The sequence below is a fragment of the Oncorhynchus keta genome, chromosome 2, assembly GCF_023373465.1.
Source record: "Oncorhynchus keta strain PuntledgeMale-10-30-2019 chromosome 2, Oket_V2, whole genome shotgun sequence".
In the NCBI taxonomy this organism is placed as follows: domain Eukaryota; kingdom Metazoa; phylum Chordata; class Actinopteri; order Salmoniformes; family Salmonidae; genus Oncorhynchus; species Oncorhynchus keta.
The window spans coordinates 28,149,890-28,173,726 of NC_068422.1; the positions used below are offsets into that span (position 1 = coordinate 28,149,890).

The 23,837-nt window shown below is 44.9% G+C and overlaps 1 protein-coding gene across 1 annotated transcript in view; it reads left to right on the forward strand.

Annotated features, from left to right (window-relative positions):
- The window catches only part of dlg5a (discs, large homolog 5a (Drosophila)), a 68,071-nt gene that overhangs the window by 19,463 nt on the left and 24,771 nt on the right, over positions 1–23,837 (forward strand). The window contains exons 2-15 of the mRNA XM_052474843.1: positions 3,767–3,835; positions 5,516–5,693; positions 11,512–11,655; positions 12,624–12,807; positions 13,802–14,061; positions 14,158–14,356; positions 14,580–14,693; positions 15,030–15,260; positions 17,367–17,551; positions 17,783–17,908; positions 20,483–20,615; positions 20,827–20,954; positions 21,061–21,236; positions 22,429–22,532. Of these exons, the coding sequence (XP_052330803.1) occupies positions 3,767–3,835; positions 5,516–5,693; positions 11,512–11,655; positions 12,624–12,807; positions 13,802–14,061; positions 14,158–14,356; positions 14,580–14,693; positions 15,030–15,260; positions 17,367–17,551; positions 17,783–17,908; positions 20,483–20,615; positions 20,827–20,954; positions 21,061–21,236; positions 22,429–22,532 (2,231 nt within the window). The remainder of the gene's footprint in view (positions 1–3,766; positions 3,836–5,515; positions 5,694–11,511; positions 11,656–12,623; positions 12,808–13,801; positions 14,062–14,157; positions 14,357–14,579; positions 14,694–15,029; positions 15,261–17,366; positions 17,552–17,782; positions 17,909–20,482; positions 20,616–20,826; positions 20,955–21,060; positions 21,237–22,428; positions 22,533–23,837) is intronic.

A 23,837-nucleotide genomic window follows, 5' to 3' on the forward strand; every position in this document is an offset into this window, starting at 1 on the left:
ATGAAAACTTAAAATCGGCCCTGATTAATCGGTCGACCTCTAGTCCATATTGTATGTCATACCATCTATGTCTGTTGAAGTGGGAACAGCATAGGAGAGGCCAGCCCCTAGCGTTTTGGACAAATTAAATCTGTATTGAGCAGTGATGATTATTACACAAGAGATTTTGGTCTAAGCAATGTGGCATGACATGCTGGTCCCAGAGGGGACAAATAACTGAGAATCTCGATTTATTTTGGTGTCCCGGGGCTTGCTTTGTCAAATCCCACATCTCCCAGCCCTGTTTAATCCCTTGCCCCATAATGAACTTTGATTTGTTGCATTGGTAAAAAAAAATATATATATTTTTGGCAAATAGCCTCAGACTTCCATGTAAGAGGATGGATTATCTGCTAACTGAGGAGCAAGAGTGCTCCTGTCAAAATAAATACTATCGTTTTACTTCACACTGGTCTAAAATATCTGACACAAGTTTAGAAAGTTGTAGCCACTACTTTTTATATATCATATGGGAGAATGTGTGTAACAAGAATGTAGGAGCTGCCCGCCTGCTTTCAGTGTGCAGCAGAGGTGTAGTAGGCTCTGCCTGGTTCTCATGTCAAGCTGCTCTGAATGTGTATCACAGTGGAGAGCAGCAGCAGATAGAGCAGTGAGCACAGCTTCAGGGAGTGTCAGAACAGATTAAAAGCCAGTCTCTTCTCTTCTACCCCCATTTGTTTTTTTCTCTCGCTTTCTCACTCGCTGTATGTATGTATGTGTGTGTGTGTGTGTGCACTGAGAGTCTCAGTGTGTGTGTGCACTGAGAGTCTCAGTGTGTGTGTGCACTGAGAGTCTCAGTGTGTGTGTGTGCACTGAGAGTCTCAGTGTGTGTGTGCACTGAGAGTCTCAGTGTGTGTGTGCACTGAGAGTCTCAGTGTGTGTGTGCACTGAGAGTCTCAGTGTGTGTGTGTGTGTGTGCACTGAGAGTCTCAGTGTGTGTGTGCACTGAGAGTCTCAGTGTGTGTGTGCACTGAGAGTCTCAGTGTGTGTGTGTGTGCACTGAGAGTCTCAGTGTGTGTGTGTGTGTGCACTGAGAGTCTCTGTGTGTGTGTGTGCACTGAGAGTCTCTGTGTGTGTGTGTGTGTGCACTGAGAGTCTCTGTGTGTGTGTGTGTGCACTGAGAGTCTCTGTGTGTGTGTGTGTGCACTGAGAGTCTCTGTGTGTGTGTGTGTGCACTGAGAGTCTCTGTGTGTGTGTGTGTGCACTGAGAGTCTCTGTGTGTGTGTGTGTGCACTGAGAGTCTCTGTGTGTGTGTGTACGTACACTGAGAGTCTCAGTGTGTGTGTGTACGTACACTGAGAGTCTCAGTGTGTGTGTGTACGTACACTGAGAGTCTCTGTGTGTGTGTGTGTGCACTGAGAGTCTCTGTGTGTGTGTGTGTGCACTGAGAGTCTCTGTGTGTGTGTGTGCACTGAGAGTCTCTGTGTGTGTGTGTGCACTGAGAGTCTCTGTGTGTGTGTGTGCACTGAGAGTCTCTGTGTGTGTGTGTGCACTGAGAGTCTCTGTGTGTGTGTGTGTACGTGCACTGAGAGTCTCTGTGTGTGTGTGTGTACGTACACTGAGAGTCTCTGTGTGTGTGTGTGTGCGTACACTGAGAGTCTCTGTGTGTGTGTGTGCGTACACTGAGAGTCTCTGTGTGTGTGTGTGCGTACACTGAGAGTCTCTCTGTGTGTGTGTGCGTACACTGAGAGTCTCTGTGTGTGTGTGTGCGTACGCTGAGAGTCTCAGTGTGTGTGTGTGTGCGTACGCTGAGAGTCTCAGTGTGTGTGTGTGTGCGTACGCTGAGAGTCTCAGTGTGTGTGTGTGTGCGTACGCTGAGAGTCTCAGTGTGTGTGTGTGTGCGTACGCTGAGAGTCTCAGTGTGTGTGTGTGTGCGTACGCTGAGAGTCTCAGTGTGTGTGTGTGTACGTACGCCGAGAGTCTCAGTGTGTGTGTACGTACGCTGAGAGTCTCAGTGTGTGTGTGTGTACGTACGCTGAGAGTCTCAGTGTGTGTGTGTGTGTACGTACGCCGAGAGTCTCAGTGTGTGTGTGTGTACGCTGAGAGTCTCAGTGTGTGTGTGTGTACGTACGCTGAGAGTCTCAGTGTGTGTGTGTGTACGTACGCTGAGAGTCTCAGTGTGTGTGTGTGTACGTACGCTGAGAGTCTCAGTGTGTGTGTGTGTGTACGTTCCCTGAGAGTCTCAGTGTGTGTGTATGTGTGTGTATGTACGTACGCTGAGAGTCTCAGTGTGTGTGTATGTACGTACGCTGAGAGTCTCAGTGAGGGAGAGATCCTAGCTAATGAGGCTTGGTCTTGTCTGAGCTGCAGGGTTGGTGTTGTAAGGACTTTACCTGACACAGCAGGGAGGGAAGGACACTGATGGACATCTGGGATAGTGGGATTTGATCGATGACCTCTTGACGTTGTCTCTCCCGTTGGTGTGCGTCATGACTGGGTTTTTAGAGGACACACTAATTGCAGTCTTATGTCTGCTTGAAATGTGACAGACACATCGTAGTTAATCGCAATATAGCTATTTAGAACCAGCTATTATATATCTATTTGACTTCTTAATACTCTGAGGACTAAATTGTCTAAATATGCTGTTCTATGGCAAACCTTTTAACTTATTGTTATAGACGACACCAACAATGCCTGCTAATTCAATATTTCCTGAACTGTAAAAATCCATAAGTTTAACACTGAAAATGACGACATTCTGAGAACTCTATAACTCCACAAAGGGTTATACCCATGATATGTTTGTTGCCCTTTAGAAAAGGCAGTCCATTTGCTACTGCAGCTAGAGCTGTGATGTGCAGCAGAATGACATACTATATCCCCCCTTTCTCGACATGGAATATCCCTTGGCTTAGCAGTGTGCAGCACTATGCAAATAGGACATCATTGTCCTGAGTGCCTTCTCCATGTGCTGCTTGACTCAAAGGAGAAAATTACATTCTAACCACGTTACACTCTGCTTGACTAGCAGGTACATATGGGGAAGATGCATCAAATCAATGTACTAGGTGCATGGAGAGGGGACATGAGTAAAGAGGAATCCTGATTAAGAACTAGGAGTCCAGAAATACAGGAGAAAATGTATGTATAATGCATGACCAAAAGTATGTGGACATGTGCTTGTCAACCATCTTATTTGCTGCTGAAACAGCCTACAATCCGTCCAGCTACAAGAGCATTAGTGAAGTCAGGGACTGATGTTGGCCGATAAGGCCTGGCTCCCAGTCGGCGTTCCAATTCATCCAAAAGGTGTTCGATGGGGTTGAGGTCAGGGCTCCTGAGCAGGCCAGCACTCAGAGTCCCCGTTCTGCACTTACAGTTGACCGGGGCAGCTCTAGCAGGGCAGAAATTTGACGAACTGACTTGTTGGAAAGGTGTCATCCATTGAGGGTGCCACGTTGAAAGTCACAGCTCTTCAGTTAGGGCTGTTCTACTGCCAATATTTGTCTATGCAGATTGCATGGATGTGTCCTTGATTTTATACACCTGTCAGCAATGGGTGTTGCTGAAATAGCTGAATCCACTAATTTTTACTAATCCATATACCTTTGTGTATTTTTCAATATATTTCATGCAGATTTGTACTGTGTTATGAAACGTTACACTTTTAATTCATCATCGATTGGCAAACCAATCGTTTCAAAGACTTCATGGAAAAGAGCATATGATTCTCTTTACTGATTGCTGATGTCATCTCTTCTTTCCCATATCACTTGCTCTGCAGGCTCAACATACAGTGTTCTCTCCACCATGCCCTCAGACTCTGAGAGTAGCAGTTCCCTAAGCAGTGTCGGTAAGTATGAGGCCAATACGTGTGTGTGTGTGTGTAATCCAAGTCATGGTTCCTGGAGTGTCAATGCCTCTCAGTGCAGCTTTGTTTATACCAGAATAACCCCACTCTTCCAATAAGACATCTTTCACTAAAGACGCATTAGTGCTTGCCAATGCCCCCTACGGCAGCCCACCTGGCCAATCTCTCTCCTTTCTCTCGTCCATGAGTTTAGTTCACCATGCTACCTCCTTAACATGCACACTCACTTACTCACTCTTGCTACCAGAACTTGACAGTGGTCCAAATGACTCAGCGCGTCACTGGCTGTTACATAAACCCTTAAGGGCCCAACCTGGTGCCAAGGATCCTCTGAGTTGCTCCCTGGCGCTGACTCTGCCTGTCGGTCTGTCTGTTGGCCATGCCTGCTCCTTCTGTTTCTGTTCTAGGAAAGCGGGAGGGAGGTAGAGAGAGAGGGGTTCTGCTGCCTGTCTGTTGGCCTCCCTGACAGGCCCGCTCCTTCTGTTCTGGGAAGAGTGGGGAGGAGAAGGGAGGTTTGTGAAAGGGGGAGATCCAATAATTTCACATAAGTGGTCGCAAGGAAGAGACAGAAAAAAGGTAGCTTTTAAAAAAAAGTATTGGTACACAGCCCTGAGCATGGAAGACATTTTATAACCGTGGTTAAGGGAACATGGCTAGAAGGAAATTATTAATTTCAATAGTAAGTAAGCATTTCATGTTAAGGTCTGCACGCATATGTGAGAAATAAAATGTGATTTGAATATTCATCTTCTACTCAATTACTTACGCAGACCTTTCTTACTCTTTTTGAATGACTGCACAAATGCGTTGGTTAATCCACTACTATGAAAGTGCCCTGGAGACTGCATGAGCCAGCCAGACACAGTACCAGGAATGTTATATTAAGTCTGATCTCCAATATACTGCTTGTCATTTTCCTGTCTGAGATTACCAGTAGTGCTTCCATGTGAATCTGAGGCTATCTTGGGAAATGTGGAAAAGATTAAAGAGGAATTTCATATCAGACAACCGCTGTTCTAAAGCAGTACCTTTGGGTAGTGAATTGTTAAGAATGTCTAGGACAAGGCCTAAACCACTTTAGACCTTATGTGAGCAATGAGCATTGTAATGCTCTACAGTTTGTCATTGTCCAGTGTTTTCTGTGATGCATTCAATCATCATTTACTGTCCCAGTCTACTGTGATGTAAACTGCGTTTTTCAGAAATATTACACTTAAACCCAACATAATATTTAGTATTCAATAGAAGTTGACATCAAGTTGCATGAGGTTCAAGTGAGGTTGCTCTTTCCTGTTTGTAAGCTAAAGTCATAACTTGGGATTTGTGTGCCTAACCTCAACCTGAATAATACACTGTCAACTAAATATTGTTGCAAAGGTCAGATTCTTGTTTAAGTAGCTAACTTTTGTAACTCAAGTCAGATGTCAGCTGTGGCAGGCCTGCACCTGTAGTAGAACTCTATTCCCCAGAATGAAACACAGGAGAACCAGATCAACCATCATGTCCAGTTAGAATCATCTCTAATACAAAGGATTGAGCTTATAAATGGATATACCCTTGTGTGTTTATATTGCGATGTAAGCGTTGTCCTCTCCTTCCTGTCCCGTGTATTCCGGTGGCAGTGAGCTGCTCTTGCTCCTGGTGACATACTCACTGTTGCAGGTTCACCTCCCGGTAACGGCTCAGCCTCGTCCCCGCCCCCGGTCGTCAATGACAACCGGCCAGCCGGTGACAACCTGGACACCATCCTGTTCCAGCTGCGTCAGGTGACCCGTGAGAGGGACGAGCTCCGCAAGCGCCTGGCTCTGGCATCGCCCGGCACCACCTTCGACGACTGCAGGTACAGACAACCCCCTTCCCCCTTACCACATAACTGAGGAGAGGGTGGCGTGGAATGTCTTTATTCTGTACATCAGTGTATTAATGCAGTAAGTAGTCAAATACAACGTCTAGACATAAGTAGAGGAGATTGTCTTCATACTGTACTATACACCAATGTCTCCATGCAACAAGTAGTCAACATTAAAGATTTAGACATAGACCGAGAATACATTCCAGCCAGTCATTAAAGTTAAGGTAGCCTGCAGCAGAGTAAAAAATGATATTCAGCCATTGTGTTATCCTTAACCTGAACGACATCACACGCTCTGCTATAATAGACTGACTGCAACATTTGGTTAATTGCTGTCTGTATGGGTCATTACTTTGAGGTCAGCGACCTGTAGGTTTATGATTGGTCATGTTTACACACACTTTTATATATCAAATCGTATTGGTCACATACACATGGTTAGCAGATGTTAATTTGAGTGTAGCGAAATGCTTGTTTCTCCAGTTCTGACAGTGCAGTAATATCGAACAAGTTATCTAACAATTCCCCAACCACTACCTGATATACACAAATCTAAAGGGATGGAATAAGAATATATCCATATAAATATATGGATGAGCGATGGCCGAGGGGCAAATGCATATGAGATGAGTAGTGTAAGATATGTAAACATTATTAAAGTGGCATTGTTTAAAGTGACTAGTGAGTTTCTATGTAGCAGAAGCCTCTCTATGTTAGTGATGGCTATTTAAGTCTGATGGCCTTGAGATAGAAGCTGTTTTTCAGTCTCTCGGTCCCAGCTTTGATGCACCTGTACTGACCTCGCCTTCTGGATGATAGCGGGGTGAACAAGCAGTGGCTCGGGTGGTGGTTGTCCTTGATGATCTTTATGGCCTTCCTGTGACATCGGGTGCTGTAGGTGTTCTGGAGGGCAGGTAGTTTGCCCCCGGTGATGAGTTGTGTAGACTGCACCACTCTCTGGAAAACCTTGCGGTTGAGGGTGGTGCAGTCACCGTACCAGGCGTTGATGCAGCCCGACAGGATGCTCTCAAGCCTCCTGTTTCCTGAAGCCGTTGTACAGAATCAGGAGGGATGCACAATAGTGAGTTCATCTCAGGTAGTCCTGAGGACCATGCCTTAGGACTGACTACCTGGCATGATGACTCCTTGCTGTCCCCAGTCCACTTGTCTGTGCTGCTGCTCAAGTTTCAACTGTTCTGCCTGCGCCTATGGAACCCTGACCTGTTCACCGGACGTGCTACCTGTCCCAGCTGTTTTCAACTCTCTAGAGACAGCAGGAGCGGTAGAGATACTCTTAATGATCAGCTATGAAAAGCCAACTGACATTTACTCCTGAGGTGCTGACTTGTTGCACCCTCTACAACTACTGTGATTATTATTATTTGACCATGCTTGTCATTTATGAACATTTGAACATCTTGGCCATGTTCTGTTATAATCTCCACCCGGCACAGCCAGAAGAGGACTGGCCACCCCTCATAGCCTGGTTCCTCTCTAGGTTTTTTCCTAGGTTTTGGCCTTTCTAGGGAGTTTTTCCTAGCCACCGTGCTTCTACACCTGCATTGCTTGCTGCTTGGGGTTTTAGGCTGGGTTTCTGTACAGCACTTTGAGATATCAGCTGATGAAAGAAGGGCAATATAAATTTGATTTGATCTTTCACAAGCAGACATGTACCCTCAGGGGAAAGGTTTAGGATCTGATGATATTAGGAACGTTTTCTAAACAAGTCAACGAAGTGTATGTACAGACACTGCTATGAAAAGTAGTCTCTAGAAAGTTGCATAGGCCAGCCTCTGACTTGAGTGCAAGCAAGTCTTCTGCCCTCCGTGTCATCTGATCTGATTGGTAATGTTGATGGGTGGGCCTAACCATCCGGTAACCACCCTGCTCTGTTTATGAATGCTTTCTTGAGTTCCAGGTACCAGGTTGATAAAAATGCAATTCAGTACTGGGAGGGATGCCTAGTGGATTTGACCTGTGAGAGAAAGCACTGACAGAAGGAGGAAGATATATATTAATTTATTAGAACCGGTTAAAAGTTTGGACACCTACTCATTCCAGGGTTTTCTCTTAATTTGTACTATTTCCTACATTGTAGAATAATAGTGAAGACGACAACACTATGAAATAAAACAGATAGAATCATGTAGTAAAGAAAAGTGTTAAACAAATCAAAATATATTTGATATTTTTTAAAGTAGCCACCCGTTGCCTTGACAGCATTGCACACTCTTGGCATTCTCTCCAGAGCCAACCAGATTCATGAGGAATGCTTTTCCAATAGTCTTGAAGGAGTTCCCACATATGCTGAGCACGTGTTGGCTTCTTTTCTTTCACTCTGCAGTCCAACTCAACCCAATTGAGATGGTTTGGGATGAAGTCGGGTGATTGTGGAGGAGAGGTCATCTGACGCAGCAATCAATCATTCTCCTTGGAGAGGTGATGTTTTTCCACACCTCAATTGTCCAGTGTTGGTGATCGCGTGCCCACAGCAGCCATTTATTTTTGTTTTTAGCAGATATGAGTGGAACTCGGTGTGGTTGTCTGCTGTAAAACTACTGTTGTACTGTGCTGTTATTTGTCTTTTGTTTTTTTTAAATACACTCTGTGCTCAAAGGAAGAAAAAAACTGCTGCTCCAGATTTGCTCCATTTCATTAAAATTACAATTTAACCAACAAATATTGAAACCAAACCATATGGATTTGAATGAAAAGTATTTGACATGGAAAGGTGAATGTAAGAAGCGCACATAATTTCAAATAGGATATAAGTCATACAGTGCCATGCGAAAGTATTCGGCCCCCTTGAACTTTGCGACCTTTTGCCACATTTCAGGCTTCAAACATAAAGATATAAAACTATTTTTTTTGTGAAGAATCGACAACAAGTGGGACACAATCATCAAGTGGAACGACATTTATTGGATATTTCAATCTTTTTTAACAAATCAAAAACTGAAAAATTGGGCGTGCAAAATTATTCAGCCCCTTTACTTTCAGTGCAGCAAACTCTCTCCAGAAGTTGAGTGAGGATCTCTGAATGATCCAATGTTGACCTAAATGACTAATGATGATAAATACAATCCACCTGTGTGTAATCAAGTCTCCGTATAAATGCACCTGCACTGTGATAGTCTCAGAGGTCCGTTAAAAGCGCAGAGAGCATCATGAAGAACAAGGAACGCACCAGGCAGGTCCGAGATACTGTTGTGAAGAAGTTTCAAGCCGGATTTGGATACAAAAAGATTTCCCAAGCTTTAAACATCCCAAGGAGCACTGTGCAAGTGATAATATTGAAATGGAAGGAGTATCAGACCACTGCAAATCTACCAAGACCTGGCCGTCCCTCTAAACTTTCAGCTCATACAAGGAGAAGACTGATCAGAGATGCAGCCAAGAGGCCCATGATCACTCTGGATGAACTGATGATCTACAACTGAGGTGGGAGACTCTGTCCATAGGACAACAATCAGTCTTATATTGCACAAATCTGGCCTTTATGGAAGAGTGGCAAGAAGAAAGCCATTTCTTAAAGATATCCATAAAAAGTGTTGTTTAAAGTTTGCCACAAGCCACCAGGGAGACACACCAAACATGTGGAAGAAGGTGCTCTGGTCAGATGAAACCAAAATTGAACTTTTTGGCAACAATGCAAAACATTATGTTTTGCGTAAAAGCAACACAGCCCATCACCCTGAACACACCATCCCCACTGTCAAACATGGTGTTGGCAGCATCATGGTTTGGGCCTGCTTTTCTTCAGCAGGGACAGGGAAGATGGTTCAAATTGATGGGAAGATGGATGGAGCCAAATACAGGACCATCCTGGAAGAACCTGATGGAGTCTGCAAAAGACCTGAGACTGGGACAGAGATTTGTCTTCCAACAAGACAATGATCCAAAACATAAAGCAAAAATGGAATGGTTAAAAAATAAACATATCCAGGTGTTAGAATGGCCAAGTCAAAGTCCAGACCTGAATCCAATCGAGAATCTGTGGAAAGAACTGAAAACTGCTGTTCACAAATGCTCTCCATCCAACCTCACTGAGCTTGAGCTGTTTTGCAAGGAGGAATGGGAAAAAATGTCAGTCTCTCGATGTGCAAAACTGATAGAGACATACCCCAAGCGACTTACAGCTGTAATCGCAGCAAAAGGTGGCGCTACAAAGTATTAACGTAAGGGGGCTGAATATTTTTGCACGCCCATTTTGTAAGTTTTTGATTTGTTAAAGTTTGAAATATCCAATAAATGTCGTTCCACTTCATGATTGTGTCCCACTTGTTGTTGATTCTTCGCAAAAAAATACAGTTTTATATCTTTATGTTTGAAGCCTGAAATGTGGCAAAAGGTCGCAAAGTTCAAGGGGGCCGAATACTTTCGCAAGGCACTGTATTAAACAGCATATAAACACTCTAGATAGGTGAGGAGCCAGAGAGGCAGCCTAAGAAGGAATGAAAATGAATTATTTAAGCTTTATTATTTCAAGGCTAAAGCCTACAAATAAATATATTGATGCATTTGCGGTTGACACAATAGGCTGGTAGGGACATAAAGCGCTCAGCATTTAAATAATATTTTGTTGTATTAAATCATTGTAGTCTATAAGTTGCGCATATAGCCTGTGACTTAGAATTAAATACAAATTAAACTAAAAATGACTTAGTGTCTTTGAATTTTTTTTAGAAACACGAGATTGGCCAGTCTGTGGCTTCTGCCTCATGCGATGGTGCATGGAGCCGGCAGCAGAGAATATCCTTTCCACACTTGCCGAGCCACTGGGGATGCTAAACACTCTTTTGGCCACCCTTGCCAGGCTGGGCAGAGATGCCACCTTGTTGTTTTATTCTTCTATAGGTAGGGATAAAGGTTTTTAGGCAAAATAACCCAATCAAAACAGAAAGCTCCTTGAATGTGGGAATATGCCAGGCCTACTGGGCCAAAATCAATTATGGCCTTTTGTATAATCGAACAAAAATGAAAAACGTTTAAGAGATCAGAATTTTTATTTATAAATACTTTGCTACAATGACAGACTTAGCTAGCTACCCAAATCGTTCCTTTCTTTTAGCATGTGCACATAGTAATAAGTACACCATCATGCTTTCGGGATACGGGTCTTTTCAGATTCCACAAGGATTCTTTAGTTGTGGACACTACATCGCTACACTCCCTCTCTTGCTCTTGGTCCTCATCTTTGTAAGTCACCTTGATTTTAGCACCTGTGTTTTTTCTTCATGAAAATATTTAGCTGACATCATGACAGTAGCTAAAGCAAGTGACTATAGCAACACACAAGTAGACTACAAATGTTAAATTGGAGGGGGTGGGAAGGCCAACGCTCCAGCCTTTGGGAATCTCGCACCATGCTCCAGTCAAATTGGGTACGCTCCTCGCTCCGCTCCACCTCTGCTCCACTCACATACTCTGGTTTGGACACTGCAGACAGAAGTTGGCAGATCGGATGTACAGACTTCACATGAGTCCCGTGACTCTGGTGGGGGTCTTAGTGCAAACCTTTCGGACTCTGCAGATGTTTTCTTGGGGAATACCAATTTTCAAAATGTTTGATGGTCTGATAAACAACGCTGTAGCTCGGCCACCTTCCACCGCAAATGCCAAACGCTGCCATTGGTGCATGCGGTGGATTGAAACGCAGCCCGGGGATATTTTTATAATGGTAATTCGATTTCTGCGGGGGTGAGAACATCAACTAGGGGGTTAACTGACATTGGGCTTACTTTGTAGACAAGGTCTCAGGTTGTTTGTGATGCATTACTCAGCTCGTGTCCTTGTTTCCCCAAAGGCCGAATTCCAAAGCCAGCCACGACTACGAGCGACTGAAGAGTCAGTGTATGCGGGCCATGGCAGACCTGCAGTCTCTACAGAACCAACACACCAAGACTCTGAAGAGGTGTGAGGAGGCCGTCAAGGAGGCTGATTTCTACCAGTGAGTACCACCATCATCAACACTGATTTGGCTGGCTGGCTGGTCGACTGACTGGTTTGTTGGTTAAAAGACATGAATTGTTTGGGTGAAGGTGAATGTTTAGTCCTTTGAGAGAACTGCCCAGTCTGTCAGGAATCATCTGTTAGTCCAATAACTCTTTCTGAATAGACTGTTGTAATTAGATGGGAATAATTAGAGGTTTTATGGCATCATTGTTTTACTCATTTACAGACTAGAAGTGCCAGGTGCTGCAATTACAAATTGAAGGAACATTTATGTGCTAATGGGTCTGTTTCCATTTAAGTGGAAGAGGGATTACCTAATGTGAATTAAGGAGTTGTACAGCAATATATTTTATAGTAAATTATAAATTAAGTCATATCAAGTTATGTTCTATAGGGCTACCAAACCCAGCACTAAACCTACAATAAGTCTAGCCATCATGCTTTTAATCTGGGGGGGGTCTTTGTACACACTTACTAGAGTAAACATAAACTCGTAAGAGTACCACACATGTACAGCTTTGTAAATTTCTATAAGGACAATATCTGGTTATCTGTGGTATTATATCCAGGTGTGTAATGTGTGTGTGTGAGTCACAGTGAGACACACAGGGTGAGAGAGATGAGGATTATCACTCCACTCTCCAGCAGGTCTGTGTGTGATTGGATGTAAGCCCCTGTCGCTGTCTGTCCAGGAAAGCAATCAAACATAATGTGTTAATCTCCCTCCTAACCTCTGTCTGCCTTGTCATTGACTTATATGTTCACTGGGGGGAGGGAGGAACATGTATTGCAATCAGTACTTACCGAATACACTCAATTCAGGTCTGCAGAGAGGTTAGTATGTACGTTCACCTAAACCTGCCTTTTGCTGACGTCCTAGTAATTGCAATCTGCTGTATAACTAATGTAACCTCTTGGTAATCATCCCTCCCGCAGTTTTAACCTCTCCCTCTTTGTCTCCAGTATGCTCCACAGTCGTGTGTTAGGAGACCAGTCTCAGCTGAAAGAGGAGCTGGATGTGTTGAGGAGAGACAACACTCAGCTGGTCAGGGAACACAACCACCTGAAGCAGAGCTGTGAGGAGCTCCGCAGGCTGCACAGCGAGGACCAGAAGGAGGTGGCCGACATGAGGCGGCAGCAGCAAGAGGTACACGCGCTCACACACACGGTTGCTGTGACCTATACTGGGTTGCTGCGCTTTCAGAAACCCACACGTCACTGGAGAAGACGGCGAACACACACACACACACACAGCTGGGAGATGCATACAGAGCACTTCTGTAAAGGGCAGTGTTGGAGAACAAGGTCATTGGCTCATGTACAGGGCATGTAGGCAGTAGGCACATTCCACTTGTACCTACGGCTCCTCCTGTGTTCACAGATCTGTACATTCAGGAGAGGTGTTTAAACTCACCAGTTTAGAATGCTATGGCTCCATCTCCTGCATACTGCCCTGGGGTCACACCTGGTCCCACAGCAATCACTACAGACTCCAGCAAGCCTTACATACACCACACACTCAACTCAACACACAGAAACGTCAGGGAGGTATTTGCGTTTTATTGGTGATTTTATGATTGTGAAGGCCCAGGAAAAATTAAACCGAAGGGCTGGTTAGTTACACCATAGTACCTAAGGCTCCATTTACACAGGCAGAACAATTCTCATATTTTGCCCAAATATTAGTCTTTTGACCAATCAGGTCCTTTGCCAATAATTGGGGAAAATATCAGTATTTGTCTTCCTATGTAAATGCAGCCGAGTAGTCTTGAATTGTCCATATACTGCAGCTGCTCACTGTTGCCATCTGCTGACTAACTGGTGTAAAAGGAATCGATGTCATTCTACCTTGGTTATGGTTCCAGTGGCTTGGTTTGGTTTCCATATGCTTCAGAATAAGTAAATAACCAAACACTATCACTCAGAAAAAATACTTGTTTTAATTAAATAAAGCAACAGCAAGCTTTGTTCATCGTTGTTTCAGCATGGTGCTTGAAACACCAAAATGGTGGTTTTGAATATATGTCAACTGTACATAAACTTTATTTGTATTGCACAATTCATACAGGTGGCAAATGAAGGTGTGCTTAACTGTATGTGCATGTAGAAAATCATCAGCTGAATGACTGTCCTTCCTCCAGGTGATGCGAGAAAACGGTTCATCAGAGGTTCTCAACAAGCTCTATGACACAGCCATGGACAAGCTGGAGGGGGTGAGGAAAGAATACGATTCGCTGAGCAAACGCTACAGCGAGAAGGTAGCTAATCACAACACGGACCTGAGCAGGCTGGAGCAGGTGGAGGAAGAGAACCGCCGATTACAGAAACAGATGGACACGTTGCTGAGACAACGAGACACGGCTATACACTACCAACAACAGTGCTCTACGTCCATGAGGAGGTAACACGGACAGACACACTCCTCAACCCAAAGATGCATGGTTCTACACCACACACGTATACACTACTACACACCCCACCATCTTCCTCTCCCCAGGTTTGACTCTGTACAACAGGAGCTGAACAAGTCTTCAGGCCAGAACAAGGAGCTGCAGAGGGAGATGGAGCGGCTGCAGTCGGAGGTGACACGCTGTAAGAACTTCCAGCTGAAGGCAGTAAAGGACTGTGAGAAGTACAAGGAGGAGAGGGACTCTGTGTTCAACGAGTACAGGCTCATCATGAGTGAGAGAGACCAGGTGAGAGAGATACATATAATACATTATGGTTTCATAGATACAGATTATGGCTAGTCCTGGATTAAGAAGCTACTTTCCATGTAGTATCTACATTGAGGATGTTATTATACATTATTTCAGGACTAGGCTTAACCTTTAAGCAGTTGTTCATCCCAATGCTTTATGATAATACAATAATTAAACTTAGCAACAATGAAGTGGGCTATTAAATTCTGGGTAACAGGTGATCAAGGAGCTGGACAAGCTGCAGACAGAGCTGGAGGCTGCAGAGGCCCGCCTCAAAAACACCTCGTCTGAAAGGATGGTGGCCAGTGAGGAGATGGAGGCTCTCAGACAGGTACAGGTCAATGAATCATTTTATCTATCAGTCAATCAAGCACCTAGTCTGAGAGGTTAATCAATTATTTAAGCAATCTATCGATCAGTTTATTAATAGTCAGTCTAAACACTTAGAGGGTGATAGCCAGGGAGGAGAATGAGGCTCGCAGACAGGTCATGTTAATCAAGTTAATATATTTAAATTAATATCAGTTTATTAATCAAACTCACCTCGTCTGAAAGAATGCTGGCCAGTGAAGCTCTGACAGCTGCTCGATCAATTAGCTAAATTTGTCGCTGATCACCAAGGGATTGTGTTATGGCATTAAATCTGATTTGATTGTTTGTTTTTTAGGAGCTGAACTCATCGTTGGTGGACCGGGACAGGGCAATCTGTGAGAGGAACGAGCTGTTGGAGAAGTACTGCCACGAGGTGAAGGATAAGGCTGAGGCCCAAAAGGAGCTGAGCCAAGCCTGTAAAGATATTGAGACTGTCCGCGAGGAGAGAGACGTGGCCCGCAAGGAGAGGACAGAGGCCATCATACAGAGAGACCAGCTACTGAGAGAATACTACCAGGCAAGACAGGTAACATCAACACACCTGAAAACAACACACGCACTTTACAGGTATGATACACAACTGTATTAGGGAGAGGACAGAGGCTGTCAAAAGGTGACAGCTCCCAGCCAAAGGTTAGACACATGATAAAGAGCTTAGAGGATCCCATAAACTGTCAACCATTGGATTATGTCAGTTGCATGACCCTAAAGCGGATTTAGTGCTTTAGACAAATGCTGCTGTTTCTGCTCCTGACACTTCTCTGTTCAGACCACTAGATGGCCCCCCTACCACGGTTTTACACAACAGAAGTCGGGATGCTTGAAATCTGTGATAGAAATCCCAGTTGAAGGATTCCCTCGCTACTGATTCCAGGAATTCTACAAATAGGTTTTCTGAGAAATCTGTGAACTTGTAGAAAGTTTCAGGAAATTTGTTTTTGATCTCTTGAAGCTTCATGTTTTGAAAGTGGCTAACTAGCGTGTATCCATCTGTGTGTGTGTGCGTGTATCCGTGTGTGTGCGTGTATCCGTGTGTGTGCGTGTATCCGTGTGTGTGCGTGTATCCGTGTGTGTGCGTGTATCCGTGTGTGTGCGTGTATCCGTGTGTGTGCGTGTATCCGTGTGTGTGCGTGTATCCGTGTGTGTGCGTGTATCCGTGTGTGTGCGTGTATCCGTGTGTGTGCGTGTATCCGTGTGTGTGCGTGTATCCGTGTGTGTGCGTGTATCCGTGTGTGTGCGTGTATCCGTGTGTGTGCGTGTATCCGTGTGTGTGCGTGTATCCGTGTGTGTGCGTGTATCCGTGTGTGTGCGTGTATCCGTGTGTGTGCGTGTATCCGTGTGTGTGCGTGTATCCGTGTGCGTGCGTGTATCCGTGTGCGTGCGTGTATCCGTGTGCGTGCGTGTATCCGTGTGCGTGCGTGTATCCGTGTGCGTGCGTGTATCCGTGTGCGTGCGTGTATCCGTGTGCGTGCGTGTATCCGTGTGCGTGCGTGTATCCGTGTGCGTGCGTGTATCCGTGTGCGTGCGTGTATCCGTGTGCGTGCGTGTATCCGTGTGCGTGCGTGTATCCGTGTGCGTGCGTGTATCCGTGTGCGTGCGTGTATCCGTGCGCGTGCGTGTATCCGTGCGCGGGCGTGTATCCGTGCGCGGGCGTGTATCCGTGCGCGGGCGTGTGTGCGTGCGTGTGTCCGTGTCCGTGCGTGTGTCCCGTGCGTGTATCCGTGTGCGTCCGTGTATCCGTGTGCGTGCGTGTATCCGTGTGCGTGCGTGTATCCCGTGCGTGTGTGCGTGTGTCCGTGCGTGTGTGTCCGTGTATCCGTGTGTCCGTGTGTGTATCCGTGTGTGTCCGTGTGTGTCCGTGTGTGTGCGTGTATCCGTGTGTGTGCGTGCATCCGTGTGTGCGTGTGTGCGTGTGTGCGCGCGTGTGTGTGCGTGTGTGTGTGTCCGTGTGTGTCCGTGTGTGTCCGTATCCGTGTGTCCGTGTGTGTCCGTGTGTGCGCGTATCCGTGTGTCGCGCGTATCCGCGTGTGCGTGTATCCGTGTGTGCGTGTATCTGTGTGTCTGTGCGTGTATCCGTGTGCGCCTGTGCGTGTATCCGTGTGCGCCTGTGCGTGTATCCGTGTGCGTCTGTGCGTGCCCCGTGTGCGTCTGTGCGTGTATCCGTGTGCGTCTGTGCGTGTATCCGTGTGCGTCTGTGCGTCTGTGCGTATCCGTGTGCGCCTGTGCGTGTCCGTGTGCGCCGCGTGTCCGTGTGTCCGTGTGTCCGTGTGCCTGCGCGTGTCCGTGTGTGCGCGTGTATCCGTGTGTCTGTGCGCGTATCCGTGTGCGTGTATCCGTGTGCGCGTATCCGTGTGCGTGTATCTGTGCGTGTATCCGTGTGCGCCTGTGCGTGTATCCGTGTGCGTCTGTGCGTGTATCCGTGTGCGTCTGTGCGTGTGTATCCGTGTGCGTGTATCCGTGTGCGTGTATCCGTGTGCGCCTGTGCGTGTATCCGTGTGCGCCTGTGCGTGTGTATCCGTGTGCGCCTGTGCGTGCGTCTGTGCTCCTGTCCGTGCGTGTGTGTGCCTGTGTGTGTATCCATGTGTGCCTGTGTGTGTATCCATGTGTGCCCGTGTCTGTGTGTGCTCGACAGAAACAAGACTCTGCCACCCTAGACATAGAGCGGGCCAACAAGGAGATTGAGGTGTTGAGGAAGCAGTATGAGGCCATGTCCCAGGAGCTGAAGGAGGCTACACAGGAGGCCGAGGTGGCCAAGTGTCGACGTGACTGGGCCTTCCAGGAGAGAGACAAGATAGTGGCAGAGAGAGAGAGCATACGGTGAGAGAAAGCGGGAATAGTGGCGTAGGCTCTTTCTTAATTCCTCTTTCTTTGATTCCTTGCATCTTCTCTCCTTGCCTCCTTCTGAAAACGCATTGGAGTAGAAGGTCCAAGAGGACTCTTGCATCTTCCATAATGTTTTTTGAGGAGGAGGCATGGAGAGAGGACGCAGTGAATATTAACTGACTAAACTGTGCTGATGCTTGATGATGTCATATCTTGGCCCTCCAGGACGCTGTGTGACAACCTGCGTAGGGAGCGGGACCGGGCGGTCAGCGATCTGGCCGACGCCCTGCGTAACCTTGACGACATGAGGAAGCAGAAGAATGACGCGTCACGGGAACTGAAGGAACTCAAGTGAGTCCCAGAGCACACCGAAAATGTCTGGCCTCCTCTAAATAACCTTTTTCAAAGCTGGTAAGAATATAGTTGAATAGCCCTGGTTTATGAGGTTAATTAAACAAACACATACCATACCACATCACACACTTTCCACTTTCTCAACCCCCTTGTAGTGATGTGAAAAGCTCCCTCTACTGGTCAGTGTGTGACTGCCATATTAAATTCTCTGTCTTTTCTTTGAGAGCTCATCCTCCTTTCCTGCTGACGAAGAAGAAAAGAGTAACATTTTGGTTTAAGTCAACGACCCCCTCTAGGCATGCCTCATAAGGACATAATGTATCTTAGTGACAGTCAGCCACCCCCTCTTGGCAGGCCTCATAAGGACATAATGTATCTTAGTGACAGTCAGCCACCCCCTCTAGGCAGGCCTCATAAGGACATAATGTATCTTAGTGACAGTCAGCCACCCCCTCTAGGCAGGCCTCATAAGGACATAATGTATCTTAGTGACAGTCAGCCACCCCCTCTAGGCAGGCCTCATAAGGACATAATGTGTCTTAGTGACAGTCAGCCACCCCCTCTAGGCAGGCCTCATAAGGACATAATGTATCTTAGTGACAGTCAGCCACCCCCTCTAGGCAGGCCTCATAAGGACATAATGTATCTTAGTGACCGTCAGCCACCCCCTCTAGGCAGGCCTCATAAGGACATAATGTATCTTAGTGACCGTCAGCCACCATAGGCCTATTTCTCCTTCAGCCTTTCCTTTACACACTGTAGAATGACGTTGCTGCTACTTTTTAGATTTTGGTAACACTTCCCTTGCAGCACTTTGAACGGTTGCTTTGCCCTATAGATATCTATGGTGCTCTATAGATATCTATGCAGACCTGCCAATATGCACTCATTTTGCATACCGACTATGCAATTCTCTGTCCATGTATGCATGTACGAGATCTGAGTTCAAAGTACGCAGAAATTAATAGGGCCTGATTATTAAAAATTAAAAAACCATTTTAATACAAAATAACTCCACTGAGTAAATTTAACATCCTGAGAATCGCTCTGCAACACACAGACATGTTCTGAGTTTGTGTCAACGGACATGGCGATTAATGCATCATTATTCGATGTAGCAACCGGGTGTCTGCCCCCTCCTGTTTGTTGTGATGCTGAATTTGCCGACTGTCAGCTGTAGGTGAACACATGGACAAAATCCCCCTTCGACTCCACGTGTTGTGGAAAGGTAAACTCTAATTGTTTCAAGCTAACATTACCGAACATAAGATGGACATTCGGTGAGCTCTAAAATGCCAGCAGTTCACTCGCATTTGCTCGTGAAATAGTTAAATGCAAATACGAAAAATAACTGGTCGCATTTGTGCGAGTGTGATATACATTTAATTCTGCGTCCCATTAGTTGTATTTTCCACGTAACATTACGAGGATCACGTAACCCGATGGACTGTACCTGCAAGTATGATCCACGTCACAAAAGCTTTACAAAAGTATAATTAAAAATAAATATTTACATCTTGGCATTAAATGGTGTCGGGAGTTTAGGAGACTGCACAATGAAGAATGAATGAGTGTCTGTTATTGGCTATAGAGGCAATGCTTCGAAAATGGCTGCACTATATTTGAGATTTTATGAATTTAGAAAATCTGAAATGATCCATGTGCTGCAAATAAGTAGAATAGGCACCTTTACATAGGCTGAAACAGCGGACTCTTCTCGCGAACAGCATTCAGATTCCCTTTGCGGTAGCTTACTTAAGCTTTGCGTAGCCAGTTTGTGGTCTGTGTCAATTCGATCATCTGTTTTTGTTTTTATGTTTTCAAATAGATTTTTCTTTTAGTGTTGATTTGGAACCGTGTCTAAAAGGCCAATACTTGTTAGCTGGTCCAAGTGATTGGCTCTGTTTGAGAGTTGACAAGAGTTCCTCTACTATAGAGACTAAACTTGGGGGCATGTGCTAAGAAATTATCTATAATGTTTTAACTCCGTTCTACGCTCTACATGTAATGGCATAAACATGCAGACAATCTGTGCTAATTCCACAAAACATATATTTATTTTATATGTTCTGTACTTATCAGTATGAATATTTTCTTTATGTTTTGTAAATACCTTTTCAGAGGACTGAACTGAACCAGGTGTGATCCATAATGTTTGTCTAAGCACATGTGCTCATGAAACAAACGTTAGCATAGGTTGTGCAATAACAAAATTATCAGCTAATTTAGCAAGTCATTGTTATTTCAGCCAGTCAGTAAATCTATGCCAGATGATGAGAGTGAGGAGACAGAGAGAAACAGACCGGGCAGCAGTTACACGCAAGTTGAATCTCCAATTTGCTGCATGTGTCTGGTATTCTAAAAAGTTTGACAGGGTTGGCAGGTCTGTCTATGGTGCCCTATAGATGTAGTTGTGCAGCATTTAGAAACTCTATGAAAATGCTACGAAAATGCTACAAGGCACACGTTTCCTCATTTAGCAGATAGTGTACATGCACTCAGTGACATGTAGATATATCCTGCACACTGTTGTGATGTGTTCTGACCTGTGACATCACTTCCTGTGGTCAGAGAGAAGATGGAGAGCCAGCTGGACAAGGAGGCCAGGTTTTGTCAGCTGATGGCCCACAGCTCCCATGACTCTGCCATCGACACAGACTCTCTGGAGTGGGAGACGGAGGTTGTGGAGTTTGAGAAGGACAGGGTGATTCTGGAGAGACAATACTTTCATTGATTTGATTGAATGCCTATTTGACTTACTGTTGATGTATTGATTGGATGGGTGAATGGATGGATTGACTGATTGATCAGATGAATTCATTTCCAGCAAATGTTAAAATTCAGTTTAATAAAGGGGCTCAGAACTGTTATGTATGTAGATAACCAGTATGTTTAACTTAACTGTTTTCCTGCAGGATGACATGGATTTAAAGGCACTTGGGTTTGACATAGCAGAGGGGGTAAACGATCCATATTTACCAGGAGATTGTGGAATATTTGTGACAAGAGTGGACAAAGGAAGTATTGCAGATGGAAGGTTAAGGTAATTCTCTGATTCGTAAAATTTCTTGAGGTTCAAGTTCAGTAACCCCTGTTCGTTCCTCATCTTCATCATCCCCAATATCACGTTTTTACTTCCTGCTTTTCAGAGTGAACGATTGGTTGCTGAAGATAAATGACATGGACCTGACCAACAAGGACAGGAAGCAGGTGGTAAAGGCAGTGCTTAACAGAGGTGGGCTGATCAACATGGTGGTTCGCAGGAGGAAGTCCCTGGGAGGAAGGCTGGTCACCCCTGTACACATCAACCTGATCGGACACAAAGGTAACACTTGTGGCACTCCTGGTGTGTATTCATTAGGAAACCATTTACTCCAAATGTAAAATGTTTTGCAAAGAAAACAAGTTTCTATTTGACAAATTCAGGTTGGTCCATCCCCTTTCTTTCTGTTTGCTTACGTCTGGTTCTTAGAATAAATTGTAAATCACGCAATCATTCAACAAAACAACAAATCAACTAGAATAGGTCTATTCATCAGTCGGATTATGTTGCAAAAAGGTTTGGTCTGTCTCAAAACGGTTTGCATCGGAATTCGACTAATGAATTCACCCCTGTTCTTGTTTTAATGTTTTGTTGAATGATTGATTGGGTGATTGATTTGATTTATTGATTCAGTGCATGGTTGTATTATATCAGCCACCTAGAAAAGGTGGCTCATTTTTCCAAAAACCAGCATGAAACTCTTTCTAAAGACTGACATCTAGTGGAAGCCATAGAAACTGCAATCTGGGAGGATTTCGCCTTATAAAAAGTAACAGCCATTAAAAACCGTGGGGGGGGTGTTTGTCCTCGCGGTTTCTCCTGCCATCAGTTCTGTTGTACTCATACATCATTTTAACAGTTTTAGAAACTTTTGTTTTCTATCCAAATCTACCAATGATATGCATATCCTAGCTTCTGGGCCTGAGTAACAGGGAGTTTACTTTAAGGCACGCTTTTTATCCGGATGTGAAAATACTGCCCCCTACCCAAGAGGTTAATTGAAATGCATTCCAGGTGATTACTTCACGAAACTGGTTGAGAGAATGCCAAGAGTGTTCAAAGCTGTCATCAAGGCAAAGAGTGGCTACTTTGAAAAATCTCAAATAAAATAGATTTTGCTTTGTTTAACACTTTTTTTTTTGGTTACTACATGATTCCATATGTGTTATTTCATAGTTTTGATGTCTTCACTTGTATTCTAACGTCAGTGTTATAAGTCTGAAGTGTGTAATACATATTGTATTCTCCTCGCTACTTCTCCTCTCTACCCCAGACAGTGGTATAAGTCTGAAGTGTGTAATACATATTGTATTCTCCTCTCTACTTCTCTCTACTCCAGACAGTGGTATAGGTCTGAAGTGTGTAATACATATTGTATTCTCCTCTCTACTTCTCCTCTCTACTCCAGACAGTGGTATAGGTCTGAAGTGTGTAATACATATTGTATTCTCCTCTCTACTTCTCTCTACTCCAGACAGTGGTATAGGTCTGGAGAATGGTGTGTTTGTGACAGCCCTCGTCCAGGGGAGTCCTGCTTCCAGGGAGGGATCTCTGACTGTTGGAGACAGACTTATTGCTGTGAGTCCTCCTCTACCACCTCTGTTTCTCCTCCTCATTTTCCTCATACTCTTCATTCCTGTTCTTCCTCCATTGCCCCCTCCTTCTCCACCTCACCTCCTTATCTTCCTCCTCCTGTTTCTACTCCTCTCTTCCAACCTCTACCTCCGCCTCCACCTGATTTGACCCCTGTTCCATTTTGGTCTCCAGTGATTTGGTGACAGAAACAATGTTAGCCAGTCATCACTCTACCTGGCAAAAGACCTTCTCTCTAATCATGATCCACCTACTGAATCTGCTGTCATAATCCTCCAGGTCCGTACTGTGAAGTTCTGCTGCTTAGTAAAACCACTGGGCTTAGATATCTCCCCACTCACCTTTTAATGGCAGACCAAGGCTAGTCTCAAATTGCACCCTATTCCCTACACAGAGTACTGTTTTTGACCAGAACCCATACGGCCAAGGTCTAGACTAATGTGCAATATATGAAATGGGGTTCCAGTTCGGACGCACCCCTGTTGACACCCTCAACTTTAATAGTGAAGCCTGGCTAGCTGATATGGGACATGATAGCTACGTTTTGATGATTAGCAAACATTAGACCAGATGCCTGCAGATGTCAATCATGGTTGTGTATCGTCTTATACCATGTCCTTGTAGTCGTTAATAACTTCATGTAGCAGGTTATATTTCACATATACAGATATGTTTAATTATGTTAGTAAGTGAAGGACTTGAACATGCTGAACCAACAGCGACATATGCAGTCAATGCACAATTTTGCATATGTCACAGCTGCACTCTTAATGCTCATTACTCCGACTTAGACTGGACTCCCCAGATGGAATAACATGCTTCAAAGAGTACTGTTTCATTTTAATGTTAAAAGTTCACTAGTCTGATCTCTAATTTTTTGGGGGGGTGGGCGGCAGGTAGCCTAGTGTTGGGCCAGTAACTGAAAGGTCGCTGGTTTGAATACCCGAGCCGAAAAAGTGAAAAAAATCTGCCGACGTGCCCTTGAGAAAGGCACCCTAAACCCTAATTAACAAGGCTGACCCTGTAAAACAACACATTTCACTACACCTATCGGTATATATGACAAATATTTTTGCTCAGGCTTGAATACACTACCTACTTTCCTGTTTCCTCTCCCTGTGCTCCTCTCCTTGCTGCAGTATTTTATAATTCATCTCAGGCCTATTGTCATGGAAATGTGGGGATTGAGAAAGGAGTGTGGGGGTGTTAAAGTTCGAAGAAGAACCACTGGCCTAGATTTTCTAAAGTATCCCACTGCAGCAGCAGGCAGACTCAAATCTCTGGCACTGA